This window comes from Salvelinus namaycush, chromosome 19 (assembly GCF_016432855.1).
Source record: "Salvelinus namaycush isolate Seneca chromosome 19, SaNama_1.0, whole genome shotgun sequence".
In the NCBI taxonomy this organism is placed as follows: Eukaryota; Metazoa; Chordata; class Actinopteri; order Salmoniformes; family Salmonidae; genus Salvelinus; species Salvelinus namaycush.
Window position 1 is genome coordinate 41,357,851 of NC_052325.1, and position 23,004 is coordinate 41,380,854.

Genomic DNA, 23,004 nt, shown 5'->3' on the forward strand with positions numbered 1-23,004 from the left:
GTGTGCTATTTACAGATGGGCTGTGTACAGGTGCAGTGATCGGTAAGCTGCTCTGACAGCTGATGCTTAAAGTTAGAGAGGGAGATAAGTCTCCAGCTTCAGTGATTTTTGCAATTTGTTCCAGTCATTGGCAGCAAAGAACTGGAAGGAAAGGCGGCCATAGGAGGTGTTGGTTTTGGACATGACCAGTGAAATATACGACGAATATGTAGCGGGGCCCAGCCAACAAGAGAATACAGGTCGCAGTGGTGGGTAGTATATGGGGCTTTGGTGACAAAATGGATGGCACTGTGATAGACTACATCCAATTTGCTGAGTAGAGTGTTGTAGGCTATTTTGTCAATTACAAAATAGTTGGCATAGTTGGCACTATGCATTGGGGCAGGTAGCCCTCTCCTGGCATTTGCCAAAAACGGATTTGTCCGTCGGACTGCCAGAGGGTGAAGCGTGGTTAATCATTACAGAGAACGCGTTTCCACTGATCCAGAGTTGAATGGCGGCGAGCTTTACACCACTCCAGCCGGCTGCTCGGCCATGGAAACCCATTTTCTGAAGCTCCAGACGAACAGTTCTTGCGCTGACGTTTCTTCCCGGAGGCAGTTTGGAACTCGTTCTGTGAGCTTGTGTGGCCTACCACTTTGTGGCTGAGCTGTTGTTGCTGCTAGATGTTTCCACTTCACATTAACAGCACTTACAGTTGACCAGGGCAGACATTTTACGAACTGACTTGTTGGAAATGTGGCATCCTATGACGGTGGCACGTTGAATGTCACTGAACTCTTCAATAAGGCCATTCTACTGCCAATGTTTGTCTATGAAGATGGCATGGCTGTGTGCTCGATTTTATTCACCTGTCAGAAACGGGTGTGGCTGAAATAGCAGAATCTCCTAATTTGAAGGCGTGTCCGTATACAGTTGAAGTCGGAAGTTTACATACACTTAGGTTGGAGTCATTAAAACTAGTTTTTCAACAACTCCACAAATTTCTTGTTAACAAACTATAGTTTTGGCAAGTCGGTTAGGACATCTACTTTGTGCATGACAAGTCATTTTTCCAACAATTGTTTACAGACAGATTATTTCACTTATAATTCACTGTATCACAATTCCAGTGGGTCAGAAGTTTACATACACAAAGTTGACTGTGCCTTTAAACAGCTTGGAAAATTCCAGAAAATGATGTCATGGCTTTAGAAGCTTCTGATAGGCTAATTGATATCATTTGAGTCAATTGGAGGTGTACCTGTGGATGTATTTCAAGGCCTACCTTCAAACTCAGTGCCTCTTTGCTTGACATCATGGGAAAATCAAAGGAAATCAGCCAAGACCTCAGAAAAAGAATTGTAGACCTCCACAGGTTTGGTTCATCCTTGGGAGCAATTTGCGAACGCCTGACGTTACCATGTTCATCTGTACAAATAATAGTACGCAAGTAAAAACACCATGTGACCACGCAGCCACCACGCAGCCGTCATACCTCTCAGGAAGGAGACGTGTTCTGTCTCCTAGAGATGAACGTACTTTGGTGCAAAAAGTGCAAATCAATCCCAGAACAACAGCAAAGGACCCTGTGAAGATGCTGGAGGAAACGGGTACAAAAGTATCTATATCCACAGTAAAACGGGTCCTATATCGACATAACCTGAAAGGCCGCTCAGCAAGGAAGAAGCCACTGCTCCAAAACCGCCATAAAAAAGCCAGACTACGGTTTGCAACTGCACATGGGGACAAAGATCGTACTTTTTGGAGAAATGTCCTCTGGTCTGATGAAGCAAAAATAGAACTGTTTGGCCATAATGACCATCGTTATGTTTGAAGGAAAAAGGGGGAGGCTTGCAAGCCGAAGAACACCATCCCAAACGTGAAGCACGGGGGTGGCAGCATCATGTTGTGGGGGTGCTTTGCTGCAGGAGGGGCTGGTGCACTTCACAAAATAGATGGCATCATGAGGCAGGAAAATTATGTGGATATATTGAAGCAACATCTCAAGACATCGGTCAGGAAGTTAAAGCTTGGTCGCAAATGGGTCATCCAAATGGACAATGACCCCAAGCATACTTCCCAAGTTGTGGCAAAATGGCTTAAGGACAACAAAGTCAAGGTATTGGAGTGGCCATCACAAAGCCCTGACCTCAATCCAATAGAACATTTGTGGGCAGAGCTGAAAAAGCGTGTGCGAGCAAGGAGGCCTACAAACCTGACTCAGTTACACCAGCTCTGTCAGGAGGAATGAGCCAAAAATCACCCAACTTATTGCGGGAAGCTTGTGGAAGGCTACCTGAAATGTTTGACCCAAGTTCAACAATTTAAAGGCAATGCTACCAAATACTAATTGAGTGTATGTAAACTTCTGACCCACTGGGAATGTGATGAAAGAAATAAAAGCTGGAATAAACCATTCTCTCTATTATTCTGACATTTCACATTCTTAAAATAAAGTGGTGATCCTAACTGACCGAAGACAGGGAATTTGTACTTGGATTAAATGTCAGGAATTGTGAAAAACTGAGTTTAAATGTATTTGGTTAAGGTGTATGTAAACTTCCGACATCAACTGTATATGTGTGTGTGATTTGCGGGTAGAGATGTTCACATGTTTAACCTTTTTATTGTCTCCATTGCTTCAGTCTTTTAATTGCGGACTTTGGCTAAGAGTTTCCTTTTGCGAGGGCAAACCGGAACTCCCAATTTCTAACACTTATGGACCCAGAACTTAATCGCACACCTGACCAAATTATGTGAGAATCTAGTTCTTGGTTGATTGCAATCCACACTTTTAGTTTTTGTAGAAAAGTCACTGCCAAGAAACACTTGTGTTAGTATTTATAAAGTATAAATAGCCCACACTTTAGTTGAGACCACACAAAAATAATGATTAGTAAATGTTTTATAAGGAACAATATTAAACATCTTATTAAATACTTTAAAAGTTGTTTATAAACGTGGGAATAACTAGGTTACTAACATTTACAAATGAGTAATGATTAATCATTTGTGAATAAATGATTTACTAATTATAAATATTTTATTATGTGGAGTTATTATAAAGTGCTACCAATATTTTGAACATTTTGCAACTTTGGGGAATTACACATTGCATATCTTACATTTTGTGTCCTTTGTTTAATTGCCTTTCCACAACTGAGAGGATATGATTTTTCAGCAGTATCTATACCACAGCACACTGTAATAGGGTCTGCATGACTCATGATTCAGCACAAGGCAACTCACCTTTGTGCTTTCCTAACAGTGTAGAATTATTTTAATCGGACGGATCAAAGATGAGCAATACATGTCGTACTACCATTCTCTGGACTTCTAACAACATCCAGATAAGCTTTCACAGGCCAGTAAAACCATACATAAACGGCGTTATTTTCCGATCTCAATCCACCGAGACCGAACAACATGGAATAACATCATTACCCTCTACTGAATTTATCGTAGATTACTGCATACCAATTGAAAGGACGGAAAATGTGTATCAGCATTAGCCTACGTGTGGAACCTATGTACGGTATGGACGAGTGTATGGAAAAAGACATCTGTTTAGAATCCCGCCTTGTGTTAGTGCTGTCTTATACATGAAATAAGAGGAGGCAAATATTTGGCTCCTTTCGACGCTGCTGTTAAGTGGCACACTACTTCTAGGAATCGTTATCACTCTCACATGAACTTTAGTAACACAGGTCAGTTGCATGTGTGGATGCAGTGCCATAAACCCATAGGATTATTTATATGGAAGCGTGTAGAAGTTAGCAGACCCCCCCCCCCCCACGCTTGATGTAGCTCTTGCAATGTTTTATTTGTTGTGATTATATGAAGCAATAGACTGAGGAAAGATAACAAAAACCCTGGCTGTCTTCCAGCTAAATGTATAGACCTGATCCTCCTCCAGAATCCCTGTGCTAGAGAAGCACTGACTTCTTATTGCACGCAGTATATACTTTTGATCCTCTTATGAAAGCCAGGCTCTAAATGCAAACATTGTGTTACCTAATAATGCAGTAGCTTGAAACATTGAGTATAGCACGGTCCACTGTGGCCTGCTGGAGATAATTTTGCAGGGCTCTGGCAGTGCTCCTCCTGCTCAAAGGCGGAGGTAGCGGTCCTGCAGCTGGGTTGTTGACCTCCTACGGCCTCCTCCACGTCTCCTGATGTACTGGCCTGTCTCCTGGTAGCGCCTCCATGCTCTGGACACTACGCTGACAGACACAGCAAACCTTCTTGCCACAGCTCGCATTGGTGTGCCATCCTGGATGAGCTGCACTACCTGAGCCACTTGTGTGGGTTGTAGACTCCGTCTCATGCTACCACTAGAGTGAGAGCACCGCCAGCATTCAAAAGTGACCAAAACATCAGCCAGGAAGCATAGGAACTGAGAAGTGGTCTGTGGTCACCACCTGCAGAATCACTCTTTTATTGGGGGTGTCTTGCTAATTGCCTATAATTTCCACCCTTTGTCTATTCCATTTGCACAACAGCATGTGAAATTTATTGTCAATCAGTGTTGCTTCCTAAGTGGACAGTTTGATTTCACAGAAGTTTGATTGACTTGGAGTTACATTGTGTTGTTTAAGTGTTCCCTTTATTTTTTTGAGCAGTGTATTTTCTACATTGTAGAATAATAGTGAAGACATCAACATTATTATATAACACATATGAAATCATGTGGTAACCAAAAGTGTTATAAAATATATTTAGATTTGTTTATTTCAGATTCTTCAAATAACCACCTTTGCCTTGATGACAGCTTTGCACACTCTTGGCATTCTCTCAACCAGCTTCACGAGGAATGCTTTTCCAACCGTCTTGAAGGAGTTGCTGAGCAGTTGTTGGCTACTTTTCCTTCACTCTGCAGTCTGACTCATCACAAACCATTTCAATTTAGTTGAGGTTGAGGGATTGTGGAGGCCAGGTCATCTGATGCAGCACTCCATCACTGTCCTCCTTGGTCAAATAGTTCTTACACAGCCTGGATGTGTGTTGGGTCATTGTCCTGTTGAAAAACAAATGATAGTCCCACTAAGCGCAAACCAGATGGGATGGCGTATCGCTGCAGAATGCTATGGTAGCCATGCTGGTTAAGTGTGCCTTGAATTCTAAATAAATCTGACAGTGTCACCAGCAAAGCACCTCCACACCATAACACCACCACCTCCATGCTTCATGGTGGGAAATACACATGCAGAGATCATCCGTTCACCCACACCGCGTCTCACAAAGACACGGCGGTTGGAACCAAAAATCTCAAATTTGGACTCCAGACCAAAGGACAGATTTCCACCGGTCCATTGCTCGTGTTTCTTGGCCCAAGCAAGTCTTCTTATTGGTGTCCTTTAGTAGTGTTTTCTTTGCAGCAATTCGACCATGAAGGCCTGATTCACGCAGTCTCCTCTGAACAGTTGATGTGTCTGTTACTTGAACTCTGAAGCATTTATTTGGGCTGCAATTTCTGAGGCTGGTAACTCTAATGAAATTATCCTCTGCAGCAAAGGTAACTCTGGGTCTTCCATTCCTGAGGCGTTGCTCATGAGATCCAGTTTCATCATCACGCTTGATGGTTTTTGCGACTGCACTTGAAGAAACTTTCAAAGTTCTTGACATGTTCTGCATTGACTGACCTTCATGTCTTAAAGTAATGATGGACTGTCGTTTCTCTTTGCTTATTTGAGCTGTTCTTGACATAATATGAACTTGTTTTTTTACCAAATAGGGCTGTCTTCTCTATACCCCCCTACCTTGTCACAGCACAACTGATTGGCTCAAACGCATTAAGGAAAGAAATTCCACAAATTAACTTTTAAGAAGGCACACCTGTTAATTTAAATGGATTCCAGGTGACTACCTCATGAAGCTGGTTGAGAGAATGCCAAGTGTGCAAAGCTGTCATCAAGGCAAAGTGGCTATTTGAAGAATCTCAAATATAAAATATATTTTGATTTGTTTGACACTTTTTTTGTTGTTGGTTACTACATGATTCCATATGTGTTATTTCATAGGTTTGATGTCTTCACTATTATTCTACAATGTAGAAAGTAGTAAAAATAAAGAGAAACCCTTGAATGAGTAGGTGTTCTAAAACCTTTGACCGGTAGTGTATTAACATCATTCCCGTTAATTGGTTCAGATTAATTGGTTCCCGTTAATTGGTTCAGATTAATTGTTTCTGACTGAATAAATCAGAACTTATTGTAAAAGATTAGGGCTTTATGACTAATAATAAGCTGAGCTTGCAAACTGATATGCAGTGTGTAATTAAGTATTTGGACCAACTGGCTCGATTCGGCCTTATGTAGCAACATTTTAAATTGTGTTTTTTAGATTGGATAAAAGTACACTCAGAGCTAGACAATGATATATCATACACTACAGTTGAGGAACAATGGGAAAGTAATTCTGCTTTGAAAGTTGATTTAATCTCACTTCTGAGAAAAATCCAATCTGTAGTGTCAGAGTGCGCTCTCGGCATTTGTAAACGCAGAGCACTTTCAGATTGTCCATTCGTAAATTTGGAGCGTTCAGAGCGCACACTGTACGCTCTCGTTGAGGATTAGGGTTGATCCGAGTGTTCTGACCTAAAAGCAGTCAAGCACCCAAGCTAACTGGCTAACGTTGGCTAACTTGCTAGCTACTTCCAGACACAAATGAGAGAACAGCTCAGTCAGACCATTTTACTCGCCCTCTCAGCTGGTTAGGCTGTTTTTATGTTATCCAGCGCGTTGTTGACTAACTGTGCTGCTGGCAACAATTTAATTGCGCTTTTTTTGCCAACATTTACTGACAGTGGCTATATTCAACGGGTGCTGAGCGTTCAAAAATGTGTCAGTTATTCTGCGCTCTGGCGCTCTCAGATGAGTGCTCTGAATTTGGGGTAGATAGCCAGTTGTCGCAGTGACATCATGAACATTCTATTGAAATGGTTACTTGCATAGTGGAGTCTTTTTGTTTAGACATGTAACTAGCTAAACAATGAACCATAATCCCAATTGTCAGGACGCTGTTGTTCAGAGGGTTACAACACAGCTAACACGATCACTTCAAACTGAAGCTGGAAAGACTGCAAACTAGCTGCTCTTCGTTTTATCTTTTTTTTAATTTACATTTCTTTGTATTGTTAGGGTTGCGTCAATTCAATCCGGTATAAGGATAAGTATGACAATGAGTCACCAATTGTATGCTATGTATTTTTTATTAATTAAGTAATAAATGGCAAATGCAATTTTCGTATATACGGGTTCAATGTATCATCACGCAGGATAAGACAGAGAATTGTGCAGTGAGATGGATCAAAGTAAATTGAAATTTTAACGTCAAAGATTTAGACGGTGGTAACTTGTGGAATAGACACTGGCTGGAATGCGTTTTTAACCAATCAGCATTAAGGATTAGACCCACCCGTTGTATAATGCACAGTAGTTTACAATAACCTGTTGAGGACAGAGGGCGCTGTTTTCACTTTGGGGGAAAATCGTGCCCAATTTAAACGGCCTCGTACTCAATTCTTGCTCGTACAATATGCATATTATTATTACTATTGGATAGAAAACACTCTTTAGTTTCTAAAACCGTTTGAATAATATCTGTGAGTAAAACAGAACTCATTTTGCAGCAAACTTCCTGACAGGAAGTGGAAAATCTGAAATCGATGCTCTGTTCTAGGGCCTGCCTATAAATGTCCTTGATATTTATTAGTATAGATGCACTTCATACGTCTTCCACTAGATGTCGACAGGCAGTGAGAGAAGAAATGGAGTGTATAACTTGATCTGGGGTCGAATAAAAGCTCTCGGCATGACGTGTCACCAGTTTCCTGTTTTCTGGAGAGCGCGTGAAGGGACCTGGTTTTGCCTTCTGAAAAGCTGCCGTTATAGACGACTAATATCTCCGGCTTTGATTTTATTTGATACATGTGACAATATCATCGTAAAGTATGTTTTTTCAATATAGTTTTATTAGATTATTGAAATTTATTCGGGACGTTAGGCGTGTTGCGTTGTGTGCCTTTGTTCAGGAAGGAGAGCTTCGCGCCACTTTGCTAGCTTTCCGTGCTAATTGACTGGAGAAGAGGACATTCTAAAACCAAACAACGATTGTTCCCGACAAAGGACCCCTTGTACAACATTCTGATGAAAGATCATCAAAAGTAGGACCCATTTTATGATGCTATTTCATATATCTGTCGAACATGTGAAATAGTCGTTTGCGCCCAGATTTTGGGTACTCTCGCTATAACTAAGCTGGATGTCGTAATGAAGTTATTTTTAGAATTCTAACTCGGCGATTGCATTAAGAACTAGTGTATCTATCATTTCCTATACAACATGTATTTTCTAGTAACGTTTATGAATAGTTATTTGGTCAGAATAGTTGAGTGTCATAAAAATATCCGCACATTCTGGGAAAAAGATGCTACGTTAGCACAATGTATAACCACTGATTTCAGCTCTAAATATGCACATTTTCGAACAAAACATAAGTGTATGTATAACCTGATGTTATAGGACTGTCATCTGATGAAGGTTTATGAAGGTTAGTGAAAATTAATATCTTTTGCTGGTTTATTCCCTATCGCTAACGTGCCTATTGCTATCGCTAACGTGCCTTGATGAATGAATGCGGTAGTGTGGTAGGCTATTGTAGTAAGCTAATATAATGCTATATTGTGTTTTCGCTGTAAAACACTTAAAAAATCGGAAATATTGGCTGGATTCACAAGATGTTTGTCTTTCATTTGCTGTACACCATCGATTTTTCAGAAATGTTTTATGATGAGTATTTAGGTATTTGACGTTGGTGTCTGTAATTACTCTGGCTGCTTCGGTTCTATTTCTGACGGTAGCTGTGATGGTAGCTGCAATGTAAAACTGATTTATACCTCAAATATGCACATTTTTCGAACAAAACATAGATTTATTGTATAACATGTTATAAGACTGTCATCTGATTAAGTTGTTTCTTGGTTAGTTTGGTTGCTTCTTGGTTAGTTAGGTTGGCTTTGTGCATGCTACCTGTGCTGTGAAAAATGTCTGTCCTTTTTTGTATTTGGTGGTGAGCTAACATAAATATATGTGGTGTTTTCGCTGTAAAACATTTTAAAAATCGGACATGTTGACTGGATTCACAAGATGTGTATCTTTCATTTGCTGTATTGGACTTGTTAATGTGTGAAAGTTAAATATTTCTAAAAAATATCTTTTGAATTTTGCGCTCTGCCTTTTCAGTGGAATGTGGGAGGAGTTCCGCTAGCGGAACACCGGTGCCAGACAGGATAACTACCTTTCTGAGCTTGCTCAAATTTGTAGATAGTTCTGAATCTGAATTCTCAGATTGACAATTTAAAGGGTATATTAGTGTTTAAAAAGCACTTTCTCATTGATTTGAACAACTAAAAAAAATCCTAGGAATAAGCATTTTTGAGTGCAGTACTCCTTTTAACATTACATTTACATTTAAGTCATTTAGCAGACGCTCTTATCCAGAGCGACTTACAAATTGACCAAACATCTTAAAGATGGTTTATAACCCAGTGCAACTTTGTGCTGCGTCTAGTGAGGTGAAGTAGGAGGAATCCTGAATGTGATTGCTGACCAGATCTGGGATAACTATAGTTTTAACTCTGCTTTGTGGAAAGTAACTATTTTTTCAGGGGCGACCAAATGGTTACTTTGGAGGTGACTACAACTATTTGAATACAGATCCCCAAAAATTACTTGAATACAGAGCTGAGAAAGCAACTAGTTTTCTAAAACTATTAAATCGAATGCTACCGTCAACTAAAGGCAGGACTGTATCTTTATTAGGACTCCCGAGTGGCGCAACGGTCTAAGGCGCTGCATCTCAGTGCAAAAGGCGTCACTAGTCCCTTTGTCGACTCCAGGCTGTATCACATTCGGCCGTGATTGGGAGTCCCAAAGGGCGGCGCACAATTGGTCCAGCGTCGTCCAGGTTTGCCCGGGGTAGGCCGTCATTGTAAATAAGAATTTGTTCTTAACTGACTTGCCTAGTTAAATAAAAATGTATACAAATCTGGAACTGCATGTTGAAGATCGAATGAATAGAGCACACACAATCTCCTGACAGAAATGTATTGTGTTCATCAAATATGACTATCTGAACATTTTGTAAATGTCCATTCTCCTGATTGTCCATAGCCCCAGGTGTACATAATCAATTCAAACCAATTATATTTTGTAAGGACAAGTATAAATAAGATGTTATGCTCAGCTACTGTATGACTCTTTCAACATGCCGCAAACAATTTTTTTGATACCTAAAAATGCTGCTGAGTAATTCAAATCCATTTGCAAACAGCATATTGGATGCTTAGCGAAAACAACTTCGATCCTCTGTCCTTCTGAGGGTAAGTGTTCTTGTCGTCTTTCTTGTCATCTGTCGTCTTTTTTAAAGGGATAGTTTCCTCAGAATACAAACTAACAATTGTCCACATACCTTGGATGTAGTTTATTCAAGAAGGAAGTTTTGAGTGTTTCCTTTTAACACTTAATAGCCATATTTTGTTACTGTTAGCATTCTCAGTAACACTTAACATTAAAGAGTTCTTATAATAAAATGACTTCTGGAGCAATATTTTATATTAGCAAGTTGTTACATAATACTTTCATAATTGCATAGCAATGAGCTGAGAGTTAACTAATGTACACGAGGAATAGGTTCTGTTCCTTGTTCCGCTTATATTATGCATTATAAATCAATTTCCAAAGTACTATGTAAGGAAAATGTTGCTATAGTAATAATCAGTTACTACACATGCATAAGAACTTGATGCCAAGTGTTAGTTTATTACCTTATGTCTCATTCATTATGAACATGTATTCCATGTCCCTTATGTATTTAAGTCTAGGCTATAGACAGTTGATTGTTTAGCAACAAAACTGACACGTGTGCAAATGTGGGCCACAACAGACTGGGTTGGCAAAGACTGTTGATAACATGTAAACTATATTTTATCTCCAAATGTTTATTGAAAGCATAAATACATTTGCATAATGAGCACCCTTTGTCTCTCAAATACATGGTTACCCTTACAACAACAACAAAAATGTTTTGAAACTGCAGTCGACTGGTATTTTAGGTGCAGTAATTGCAGAATAACTGCAGTGTAAAAAATATTGTTATTTTGGATAACTGCAATCTTTTTTAGTAAGGGTAGAGTTGTTGCTTAGATAGCTAGCTAATTTTAGCCATATTAGCATAGACATGACATCAATCAAAAGACCTCAAAACAAGACATTATCAATGGCAGCTTCTTGTCATTGTTGCGAGCCATCTGTCAGTTAAGAATCATAACCCACGCCTTCCGGCCTCATCGATGCGCTTGAGTCATTTTCGTGACTGTCTGCCAACCCGTCGATATGGGTGTATACTAAGATTAATCTCTAAGAGCCCTCCAAACCATGTGTTTATGATAATATGCAGTATTTAGACTAATTCAACTAACTGTTGTAGTTTTTGGTTAATCAAATATTTGGCAGCCATAAAATATATATTTTTTGTTTTCAAATAACTTGCATATATTCAAATACCTTCAAATATTATTTGGTTTCCTGAGAGTTATTCAAAATACTTTATAAATAGTTTTTCTTAGATCTGTATTTGAATGTCAAAGAAAATAGTTTTAGTTGAAACTCTATATAAACTATATTCGACTACCTCGAGTATTTGAAAAGTTGGCATTTTCAAATAAACTACTAAATGCAATTATGTCCCGTCCAGGTCTGTTGCTACATTTTTACAGAGACCTTGAGTGAGATACCTTTGTGTTATGTTGTAGATGATAATATACCATTTCTTAATTGGTTTCTGGTCCTTGCAGGTATGAGGATAAGGCAAAGAAACACCTGGAACGCTACGACCTCCAGACCAAGCTGGCCTCTGATCGAGATGTGAGAGAGCCCGAGAGGCGGCTCTGTCTGGCCTCCCCGCTGAGTCGGCCCCAGGGCCAGAAACGCAAGGTCCTGCCTTCTAACCAGCCGGTCCTAGACCAGCTCTTCTTTTCCCAGCCCCAGAAAAAGAGGAGCCCTGGGCCAAAGCCCTCACAACCCCTACCGTTCAGTGTGGTTACCCTCAGGCAGCGGCTTCATCGCCTCTCGTTCCAGAGCAGCCCAAGACCTCAGGGCCTCCGGCTTGTAAACCGCTTGGCCTCTCAAAGCGCCTGGGTCGTTTTATGTGGTAGAAAGCTCATGTTGTTAAATCCATTTCGGGTGGAGGAGGCCTTGCTGTTTAAGAGACTTCTGGAGAATAATATACTTCCAGCAGCGAGCCTGCAGAACCCTATACAGTTAACAGATAGGTGAGAAATCTGAGTGATACGTTACCCAACAGTGAAATGTGAACATTGACACAATCTGGTTCTTAGCTCATAAGTTCAGAGTGATTTCATAATGCATTATATAATCTAGTCATTATGTAACACCATATGTTACACTTCATTTTACAGCTTTCTATTTATCTGTTACCTGCTATACAGTACTTATAAATTACTGGGTAGAATGGTAATTTTATAATTATACTGAACAAAAATATAAACGCAACATGCAACAATTTCAAAGATTTTACTGAGTTACAATTCATGTAAGGAAATCAGTCAATTGAAATAAATAAATAATGTCCAAATCTATTAATTAAACATGACTGGGCAGGGGCATGGCCTGGGAGGGCATTGGCCCACCCACTTGGGAGCCAGTCACACCCACTGGGGAGCTAGGCCCAGCCAATCAGAATTAGTTTTTCCCCACAAAAGGGCTTCATTACAGACAGAAATACCCCTCAGCATCCTGCAGGTGAAGAGCCCGGGTGTGGGCTGGCAAGGTTACACGTGTTGTGAGGTTGGTTGGATGTACTTCCAAATTCTCTGGAGAGACATTGGAGTTGGCTTATGGTAGAGAAATGAACATTACATTATCTGGCAACAGCTCTGGTGGACATTCCTGCAGTCAGCATGCCAATTGCACGCTCCCTCAAAACTTGAGACATCTGTGGAATTGTGTTGTGTGACAAAACTGCACATTTGCTTGTAGATTTGTATTGTCCCCAGCACAAGGTGCACCTGTGTAATGATTATGCTGTTTAATCAGCTTATCTTGGTAAAGGATAAATGCTCACTAACAGGGATGTAAACAAATTTGTGCACAAAATTTGAGCGAAATAAGCATTCTGTGCGTATGGAACATTTCTGTGATCTTTTGTTCCAGCTCATGAAACATGGGACCAACACTTTATATGTTGCGTTTATATTTTTGTACAGTGTACATAATTAATTTTTGGATCACTGTCCCATGTGGTACCAGGTATAGATTTGGTGTCCTTTGTTAATGCAATATGTGCTTGTCTTTTTTTAGTGTCCTAGGGGGTGCAGAGTATACTCAGGCTCTCTGTACAATGGAGAAGGGAAGTCCTGAGCTGAGAGGAATGGCCATCTTCTCAGATCCCAGGCTTGTGGCCAACGGGTTTCAAATCACACTCACTCCAGGTAGGGTAGAATATGAATTAAAAAGATTTTTCATTATCATTGGTTGGTTAGTTAGTTGAGCCATATTTAAGTAGGACATGTAATCTTGAGTTGATAAAGACAAATGTAAAACATTCACAACAATACATGGGACCCAGCACTGAGCCCTGAGGGACACCTGTTGCTTTCATTAGCGGTGTGTGGCTAAAATCATTGGGGAAGACAAGCCAGGGAAAAAATGACATATTACAACCTTGTGTTGTGATAATTGCGTTGTGTGTGTGCTGTAACCTGTTAGTTCATATGCCTTGTGACCGTGATATAGGCCTAAGGCTGAGACAATAAGAAGACAGTGACAGAAAAAATTCAGCCACACCTTTGTTTCATCACAACCTGAGAGAAATCTCTGTCCAGTGAAGTCCACAAAGCATATTGCATGTAACACAGTTAAATTACCTACAGCATGGTCAAGCAAGATAATGTTTCTGACATTTTCAGACTACTAAACAACTATTTGCAAAGAAAGCAGGAGCTACATCCACTGTTCCAGCACCATTTCAACTTCAACATTATCAAATCACCTATGCTTAATCTAAATACAGTGACAGCTAAAAGATACAAAACACAATTTAGTCCGAACAATGTAAGCTAAATATTATGTAGCTGACCATGGTTCTGATTTTTCACAGTGTGTGTGTGTGTGTGCAAGTTTAAAAAAAACATGTTGACTCACCCTACTAGTAGAGAAACGCCAATGCCATCCTCTATTTCATGTTGACGAAAAGGTCTATGACTGTCATACAGTACACGCTTTTATTTTTTGATATCCTAGGCTACCTGGCTAAAATGCTTGCTCGCTAGCCTAACTTCATTTCATGGGCAACATTAGCTAGCCTTCTTTAACATTAGCCTTCTACATCTAGCTACATATTGAACTTCCATCCTCTCAGGCCAGGGGCACAATGTATGAATTTTCAGTGCATTCTGAAAATATTCAGACCCCTTTACTTTTTCCACATTTTGTTACGTTACAGCCTTATTCTAAAATTTATTAAATAAAATATTTTCCACATCAATCTTCCAACAATACCCAATAATGACAATGCGAAAACGGGTTTTTAGATTTTTTTTGTCTTGAGACTCGAAATTGAACTCCGGTGTATACTGTTTCCATTGGTCATCCTTGATATTTCTACAACTTGATTGGAGTCCACCTGTGGTAAATTCAATTGAATGGACATGATTTGGAAAGGCACACACCTGTCCACAGTTGAAGTCGGAAGTTTACATACACTTAGGTTGGAGTCATTAAAACTCATTTTTCAACCACTCCACAAATTTCTTGTTAACAAACTATAGTTTTGGCAAGTCGGTTAGGAACATCTACTTTGTGCATGACAAGTAATTTTTCCAACAATTGTTAACAGACAGATAATTTCACTTATAATTCACTGTATCACAATTCCAGTGGGTCAGAAGTTTACATACACTAAGTTGACTGTGCCTTTAAACAGCTTGGAAATTCCTGAAAATTATGTTATGGCTTTAGAAGCTTCTGATAGGATAATTGACATAATTTGAGTCAATTGGAGGTGTACATGTAGATGTATTTCAAGGCCTACCTTCAAATTCGGTCCCTCTTTGCTTGACGTCATGGGAAAATCAAAAGAAATCAGCCAAGACCTCAGAAAGAAATTGTAGCCCTCCACAAGTCTGGTTCATCCTTGGGAGCAATTTCCAAACGCCTGAAGGTACCACGTTCATCTGTACAAACAATACAACGCAAGTAAAAACACCATGGGACCACGCAGCCGTCATACTGCTCAGGAAGGAGACGCATTCTGTCTCCTAGAGATGAATGTACTTTGGTGCAAATCAATCCCAGAACAACAGCAAAGGACCTTGTGAAGATGCTGGAGGAAACGGTTCAAAAGTATCTATATCCACAGTAAAACGAGTCCTATATCGACATGACCTGAAAGGCCGCTCTGCAAGAAAGAAGCCACTGCACCAAAACTGCCATAAAAAAGCCAGACTACGGTTTGCAACTGCACATGGGGACAAAGATCGTACATTTTGTAGAACTGTCCTCTGGTCTGATGAAGCAAAAATAGAACTGTTTGGCCATAATGACCATCGTTATGTTTGGAGGAAAAAGTGGGAGGCTTGCAAGCTGAAGAACACCATCCCAACCGTGAAGCACGGGGGTGGCAGCATCATGTTGTGGGGGTGCTTTGCTGCAGGAGGGACTGGTGCACTTCACAGAATAGATGGCATCATGAGGCAGGAAAATTATGTGGATATATTGAAGCAACATCTCAAGACATCAGTCAGGAAGTTAAAGCTTGGTCGCAAATGGGTCTTCCAAATGGACATTGACCCCAAGCATACTTCCAAAGTTGTGGCAAAATGGCTTAAGGACAACAAAGTCAAGGTATTGGAGTGGCCATCACAAAGCCCTGATCTCAATCCTATAGAAAATTTGTGAGCAAGGAGTCCTACAAACCTGACTCAGTTACACCAGCTCTGTCAGGAGGAATGGGCCAAAAATCACCCAATTTTTTGGGAAGCTTGTGGAAGGCTACCTGAAACGTTTGACCCAAGTTAAACAATTTAAAGGCAATGCTACTAATTGAGTGTATGTAAACTTTTGACCCACTGGGAATGTGATGAAATAAGTAAAAGCTGGAATAAATCATTCTCTCTACTATTATTCTGACATTTCACATTCTTAAAATAAAGTGGTGATCCTAATCCTTTTTTACGAGGATTGAATGACAGGAATTGTGAAGAACTGAGTTTAAATGTCTTTGGCTAAGGTGATGTAAACGTCAACTGTATGTAAGGTCCCACAGTTGACAGAGAATGTCAGAGCAAAAACCAAGCCACGAGGAAGGAATTGTCTATAGAGCTCAGAGACAGTATTGTGTCGGCACAGATCTGGGGAAGGGTACCAAAAAATGTTCGCAGCATTGAAGGTCCCCAAGAACACAGTGGCCTCCATCATTCTTAAATGGAAGAAGTTTGGAACCACCAAGACGCTTCCTAGAGCTGGCCGCCTGGCCAAACTGAGCAATCGTGGGAGAAAGGTCAGTCTGACAGAGCTCCACAGTTCCTCTGTGGAGATGGGAGAACCTTCCAGAAGGACAACCATCTCTGCAGCACTCCACCAATCAGGTCTTTATGGTAGAGTGGTCAGACGTAAGCTACTCCTCAGTAAAAGTTACAGCCCACTTGGAGTTTGCCAAAAGGCACCTAAAGGACTCTCAGACCAGGAGAAACAAGATTCTCTGCCAAAGCCTGAATGCCGAGCGTCACGTATGGAGGAAACCTGGCTCGATCCCTACGGTGAAGCATGGTGGTGATGGCGTCATGCTGTGGGGATGTTTTTCAGGGACTGGGAGACTGGTCAGGATCGAGGAAAATATTAACAGAGCAAAATACAGAGAGATCCTTGATGAAAGCGTGCTCAGGACCTCCAACTAGGGTTAAGGTTCACCTTACAACAGGACAATCGCCCTAAGCACACAGCCAAGACAACGCAGGAGTGGCTGAATGTCCTTGAGTGGCCCAGCCAGAGCTCGGACTTGAACCCGATCGAACATCTCTGGAGAGACCTGAAAATAGCTGTGCAGTGACGCTTCCCATCCAACCTGACATAGCTTGAGAGGATCTGCAGAGAAAATGGGAGAAACTCGCCAGATAATTCAAATCAAATTTTGTTGGGCAAATATGTGTGATTAGCAGATAATATTGCGGGTGTAGTGAAATGCTTGTGCTTCTAGCTCCCACAGTGCAATAATATCTAACAAGTAGTATCTAACAAATTACTCAACATATACCCAATACACACACATCTAAGTAGGAATGAATTAAGACTATATACACTACCGTTCAAAAGGATCACTTAGAAATGTCCTTGTTTTTTTAAGAAAGCAAAAAAATTGTCAATTAAAATAACATAAAATTTATCAGAAATACAATGTAGACATTGTTACTGTTAGCTTTTTTTCCCTCTTCACAGAACAGCGTAAACTGGCTCTAACCAGAATAGAAAGAGCGGGAGGCCCCGGTGCACAACTGAGGAAGAGGACAAGTACATTAGTGTCTAGTTTGAGAAACAGACGCCTCACAAGTCCTCAACTGGTAGCTTCATTAAATAGTACCCGTAAAACACCAGTCTCAACGTCAACAGTGAAGAGGTGTCTCCGGAATGCTGGCCTTCTAGGCATAGTTGCAAAGAAAAAGACATATCTCAGACTGGCCAATAAAAATATAAAGATTAAGATGGGCAAAAGAACAGACACTGGACAGAGGAACTCTGCCTAGAAGGCAAGTTTCTCAAACTAGACACTCTAATGTACTTGTCAAATCAAGTTTATTTTATATAGCCCTTCATACATCAGCTAATATCTCGAAGTGCTGTACAGAAACCCAGCCTAAAACCCTAAACAGCAAGCAATGCAGGTGTAGAAGCACGGTGGCGAGGAAAAACTACCTAGAGAGGCCAAAACCTAGGAAGAAACCTAGAGAGGAACCAGGCTATGAGGGGTGGCCAGTCCTCTTCTGGCTGTGCCGGGTGGAGATTATAACAGAACATGGCCAAGATGTTCAAAATGTTCATAAATGACAAGCATGGTCAAATAATAATCAGGAATAAATGTCAGTTGGCTTTTCATAGCCGATCATTAAGAGTTGAAAACAGCAGGTCTGGGAAAGGTAGGGGTTCCATAACCGCAGGCAGAACAGTTGAAACTGGAACAGCAGCAAGGCCAGGTGGACTGGGGACAGCAAGGAGTCATCATGCCCGGTAGTCCTGACGTATGGTCCTAGGGCTCAGGTCCTCCGAGAGAGAGAAAGAAAGAAAGGAGAGAATTAGAGAGAGCATACTTAAATTCACACAGGACACTGGATAAGACAGGAGAAGTACTCCAGATATAACCAACTGACCCTAGCCCCCCGACACATAAACTACTGCAGCATAAATACTGGAGGCTGAGACAGGAGGGGTCAGGAGACACTGTGGCCCCATCTGATGATACCCCCGGACAGGGCCAAACAGGAAGGATATAACCCCACCCACTTTGTCAAAGCACAGCCCCCGCACCACTAGAGGGATATCTTTAACCACCAACTTACAATCCTGAGACAAGGCCGAGTATAGCCCACAAAGATCTCCACCACAGCACAAACCAAGGGGGGGCGCCAACCCAGACAGGAAGATCACGTCAGTAACTCAACCCACTCAAGTGACGCACCCCTCCTAGGGACGGCATGAAAGAGCACCAGTAAGCCAGTGACTCAGCCCCTGTAATAGGGTTAGAGGCAGAGAATCCCAGTGGAGAGAGGGGAACCGGCCAGGCAGAGACAGCAAGGGCGGTTCGTTGCTCCAGAGCCTTTCCGTTCACCTTCACACTCCTGGGCCAGACTACACTCAATCATATGACCTACTGAAGAGATAAGTCTTCAGTAAAGACTTAAAGGTTGAGACCGAGTCTGCGTCTCTCACATGGGTAGGCAGACCATTCCATAAAAATGGAGATCTATAGGAGAAAGCCCTGCCTCCAGCTGTTTGCTTAGAAATTCTAGGGACAATTAGGAGGCCTGCGTCTTGTGACCGTAGCGTACGTGTAGGTATGTACGGCAGGACCAACTCGGAAAGATAGGTAGGAGCAAGCCCATGTAACGCTTTATAGGTTAACAGTAAAACCTTGAAATCAGCTCTTGCCTTAACAGGAAGCCAGTGTAGGGAAGCTAGCACTGGAGTAATATGATCAAATTTCTTGGTTCTAGTCAGGATTCTAGCAGCCGTATTTAGCACTAACTGAAGTTTGTTTAGTGCTTTATCCGGGTAGCCGGAAAGTAGAGCATTGCAGTAGTCTAACCTAGAAGTAACAAATGCATGGATTAATTTTTCTGCATAATTTTTGGACAGAAAGTTTCTGATTTTTGCAATGTTACGTAGATGGAAAAAAGCTGTCCTTGAAACAGTCTTGATATGCTCGTCAAAAGAGAGATCAGGGTCCAGAGTAACGCCGAGGTCCTTCACAGTTTTATTTGAGACGACTTTACAACCATCAAGATGAATTGTCAGATTTAACAGAAGATCTCTTTGTTTCTTGGGACCTAGAACAAGCATCTCTGTTTTGTCCGAGTTTAAAAGTAGAACGTTTTCAGCCATCCACTTCCTTATGTCTGAAACACAGGCTTCTAGCGAGGGCAATTTTGGGGCTTCACCATGTTTCATTGAAATGTACAGCTGTGTGTCATCCGCATAGCAGTGAAAGTTAACATTATGTTTTCGAATGACATCCCCAAGAGGTAAAATATATAGTGAAAACAATAGTGGTCCTAAAACGGAACCTTGAGGAACACCGAAATGTACAGTTGATTTGTCAGAGGACAAACCATTCACAGAGACAAACTGATATCTTTCCGACAGATAAGATCTAAACCAGGCCAGAACTTGTTCGTGTAGACCAATTTGGGTTTCCAGTCTCTCCAAAAGAATGTGGTGATCGATGGTGTCAAAGGCAGCACTAAGGTCTAGTAGCACGAGGACAGATGCAGAGCCTCGGTCTGAAGCCATTAAAAGGTTATTTACCACCTTCACAAGTGCAGTCTCAGTGCTATGATGGGGTCTAAAACCAGACTGAAGCATTTCGTATACATTGTTTGTCTTCAGGAAGGCAGTGAGTTGCTGCGCAACAGCTTTTTCAAAAAATTTTGAGAGGAATGGAAGATTCGATATAGGCCGATAGTTTTTTATATTTTCCGGGTCAAGGTTTGTCTTTTTCAAGAGAGGCTTTATTACTGCCACTTTTAGTGAGTTTGGTACACATCCGGTGGATAGAGAGCCGTTTATTATGTTCAACATAGGAGGGCCAAGCACATGAAGCAGCTCTTTCAGTAGTTTAGTTGGAATAGGATCCAGTATGCAGCTTGAAGGTTTAGAGGCCATGATTATTTTCATCATTGTGTCAAGAGATATAGTACTAAAACACTTAAGTGTCTCTCCCGATCCCAGGCCCTGGCAGAGCTGTGCAGGACAGCTAAGCCCTGGAGGAATACGCAGATTTAAAGAGGAGTCCGTAATTTGCTTTCTAATGATCATGATCTTTTCCTCAAAGAAGTTCATGAATTTATTACTGCTGAAGTGAAAGCCATCCTCTCTTGGGGAATGCTGCTTTTTAGTTAGCTTTGCAACAGTATCAAAAATAAATTTTGGATTGTTCTTATTTTCCTCAATTAAGTTGGAAAAGTAGGATGATCGAGCAGCAGTGAGGGCTCTTCGATACTGCACGGTACTGTCTTTCCAAGCTAGTCGGAAGACTTCCAGTTTGGTGTGGCGCCATTTCCGTTCCAATTTTCTGGAAGCTTGCTTCAGAGCTCGGGTATTTTCTGTATACCAGGGAGCTAGTTTCTTATGACAAATGTTTTTCGTTTTTAGGGGTGCAACTGCATCTAGGGTATTGCGCAAGGTTAAATTGAGTTCCTCAGTTAGGTGGTTAACTGATTTTTGTCCTCTGACGTCCTTGGGTAGGCAGAAGGAGTCTGGAAGGGCATCAAGGAATTTTTGTGTTGTCTGAGAATTTATAGCACGACTTTTGATGCTCCTTGGTTGGGGTCTGAGCAGATTATTTGTTGCGATTGCAAACGTAATAAAATGGTGGTCCGATAGTCCAGGATTATGAGGAAAAACATTAAGATCTACAACATTTATTCCATGGGACAAAACTAGGTCCAGAGTATGTTGTCCTCTTGCTCCTCTTTCTATTCTGGTTAGAGACAGTTTGCGCTGTTCTGTGAAGGGAGTAGTGCACAGCGTTGTACGCGATCTTCAGTTTATTGGCAATTTCTCGCATAGAAGAGCCTTAGTTTCTCAGAACAAGAATAGACTGATGCGTTTCATAAGAAAGATCTTTGTTTCTGGCCATTTTGAGCCTGTAATTGAACCCACAAATGCTGATGCTCCAGATACTCAACTAGTCTAAAGAAGGCCAATTTTATTCCTTCTTTAATGACCACAACAGTTTTCAGCTGTGCTAACATAATTGCAAAAGGGTTTTATAATGAGGAATTGCCTTTTTACCATTTTAAACTTGGATTAGCTAACATAACATGCCATTGGAACACAGGAGTGGTGGTTGTTGATAATGGGCCTCAGTACGCCCATGTAGATGTTCCATTAAAAAATCAGCCGTTTCCAGCTACAATAGTCATTTACAACATGAACAATGTCTACACTGTATTTCTGATCAATTTGGTGTTATTTTAATGGACAAAAAATTTGCTTTTCTTTAAAAAACAAGGACATTTCTAAGTGACCCCAAACTTGTGAACGGTAGTGGACATCTATGGATGGGCGATGTCAGAGCGGAACGGACTAAGATACAGTAGTATAGAATACATTATATACATATACATATGAGATGAGTAATGCCAGATATATAAACATTATTAAGTGACTAAGATACCATAGAATAGTAGAGATAGAGGTGTGCCAAGCTTGTAGTGTCATACCCAAGATGACTCGAGTCTGTAATCGCTGCCAAAGGTGCTTTAACAAAGTACTGAGTCAAGGGTCTGAATACTTACGTAAATGTAATAGTATTTTTTTGTTGCAAAAATGACTAAACTTTTGCTTTGTCATTATTGGGTATTGTGTGTAGATTGATGAGGGGGAAAAAATATTTTAATTACTTTCAGAATAAGGTTGTAATGTAACAAAATGTGGAGAAAGTCAAGGGGTCTGAATACTTTCCGAATGCTTTGTAAGTTTGGATCAGAATCGCTGTTATAATCATTGGCCAGTACGGAGAATTAAGTTAAACCACCAGTTCAAATCCCTATCTCCATCCTTGGCTAATTTAGGAAAGGGACAATTTTCGCTAGCTTCCAGAGGAAGACAACACGACGAGATGCAATAATTCAAGTTGTTTCTGTCAATGGCGTATTGCTCTCGATGTGATACGATTGGAGGGAAGCCAAATCCAATCTATTGGTCCTGGCATACCAAAAAAGTGTCATTCACAGTTGAGCTCACTCAGTTTAGCTGAATGCTGATTGGCTATTTTATATTTTTAAATATTAAGGGAGGCCAAATTCTTGCTGGCTTCCATTGCATTCAATGCTACTGCACCAACAATGTCATACTCTTTTTGACCAGAGAGCATCTGATCGATGGCCTACACATACAGACAGAGGGGTGCTGTTTCACTCGCTCGAATGCTTTCTCCGGGGAGATACATTGAGCCTCATGCGAATTGAAAGAACATTTTGAAACGCGGAGAGACGAAAGATACAATTTAAAATGTTTGTAAAATAGATTGGTCAGCATTTCCCTGGTCCTGGTGATGCAGTTGGACACAGTGAAAGTTTATTGACTTGTTAAAAGGATTTAAACTTTTTTTTTTTTTTTTTTACCTGTTCGATGACTTCACTGTTTTCTTGTTTTCCTGGTCTGGTCCTTTCATCTTACTTACCTTCTCTCGCTGGTACATAAAACAGTGCATTTTACAGCCCACCCTTTC

General features: G+C 40.9%; 1 protein-coding gene across 2 annotated transcripts in view; it reads left to right on the forward strand.

Annotated features, from left to right (window-relative positions):
• The window catches only part of pms1 (PMS1 homolog 1, mismatch repair system component), a 58,611-nt gene that overhangs the window by 23,489 nt on the left and 12,118 nt on the right, over positions 1–23,004 (forward strand). For both annotated transcript variants that reach the window (XM_039015015.1, XM_039015016.1), the window contains 2 exons: positions 11,837–12,313; positions 13,362–13,492. In XM_039015015.1, coding sequence (XP_038870943.1) covers positions 11,837–12,313; positions 13,362–13,492 — 608 coding nt within the window. The remainder of the gene's footprint in view (positions 1–11,836; positions 12,314–13,361; positions 13,493–23,004) is intronic.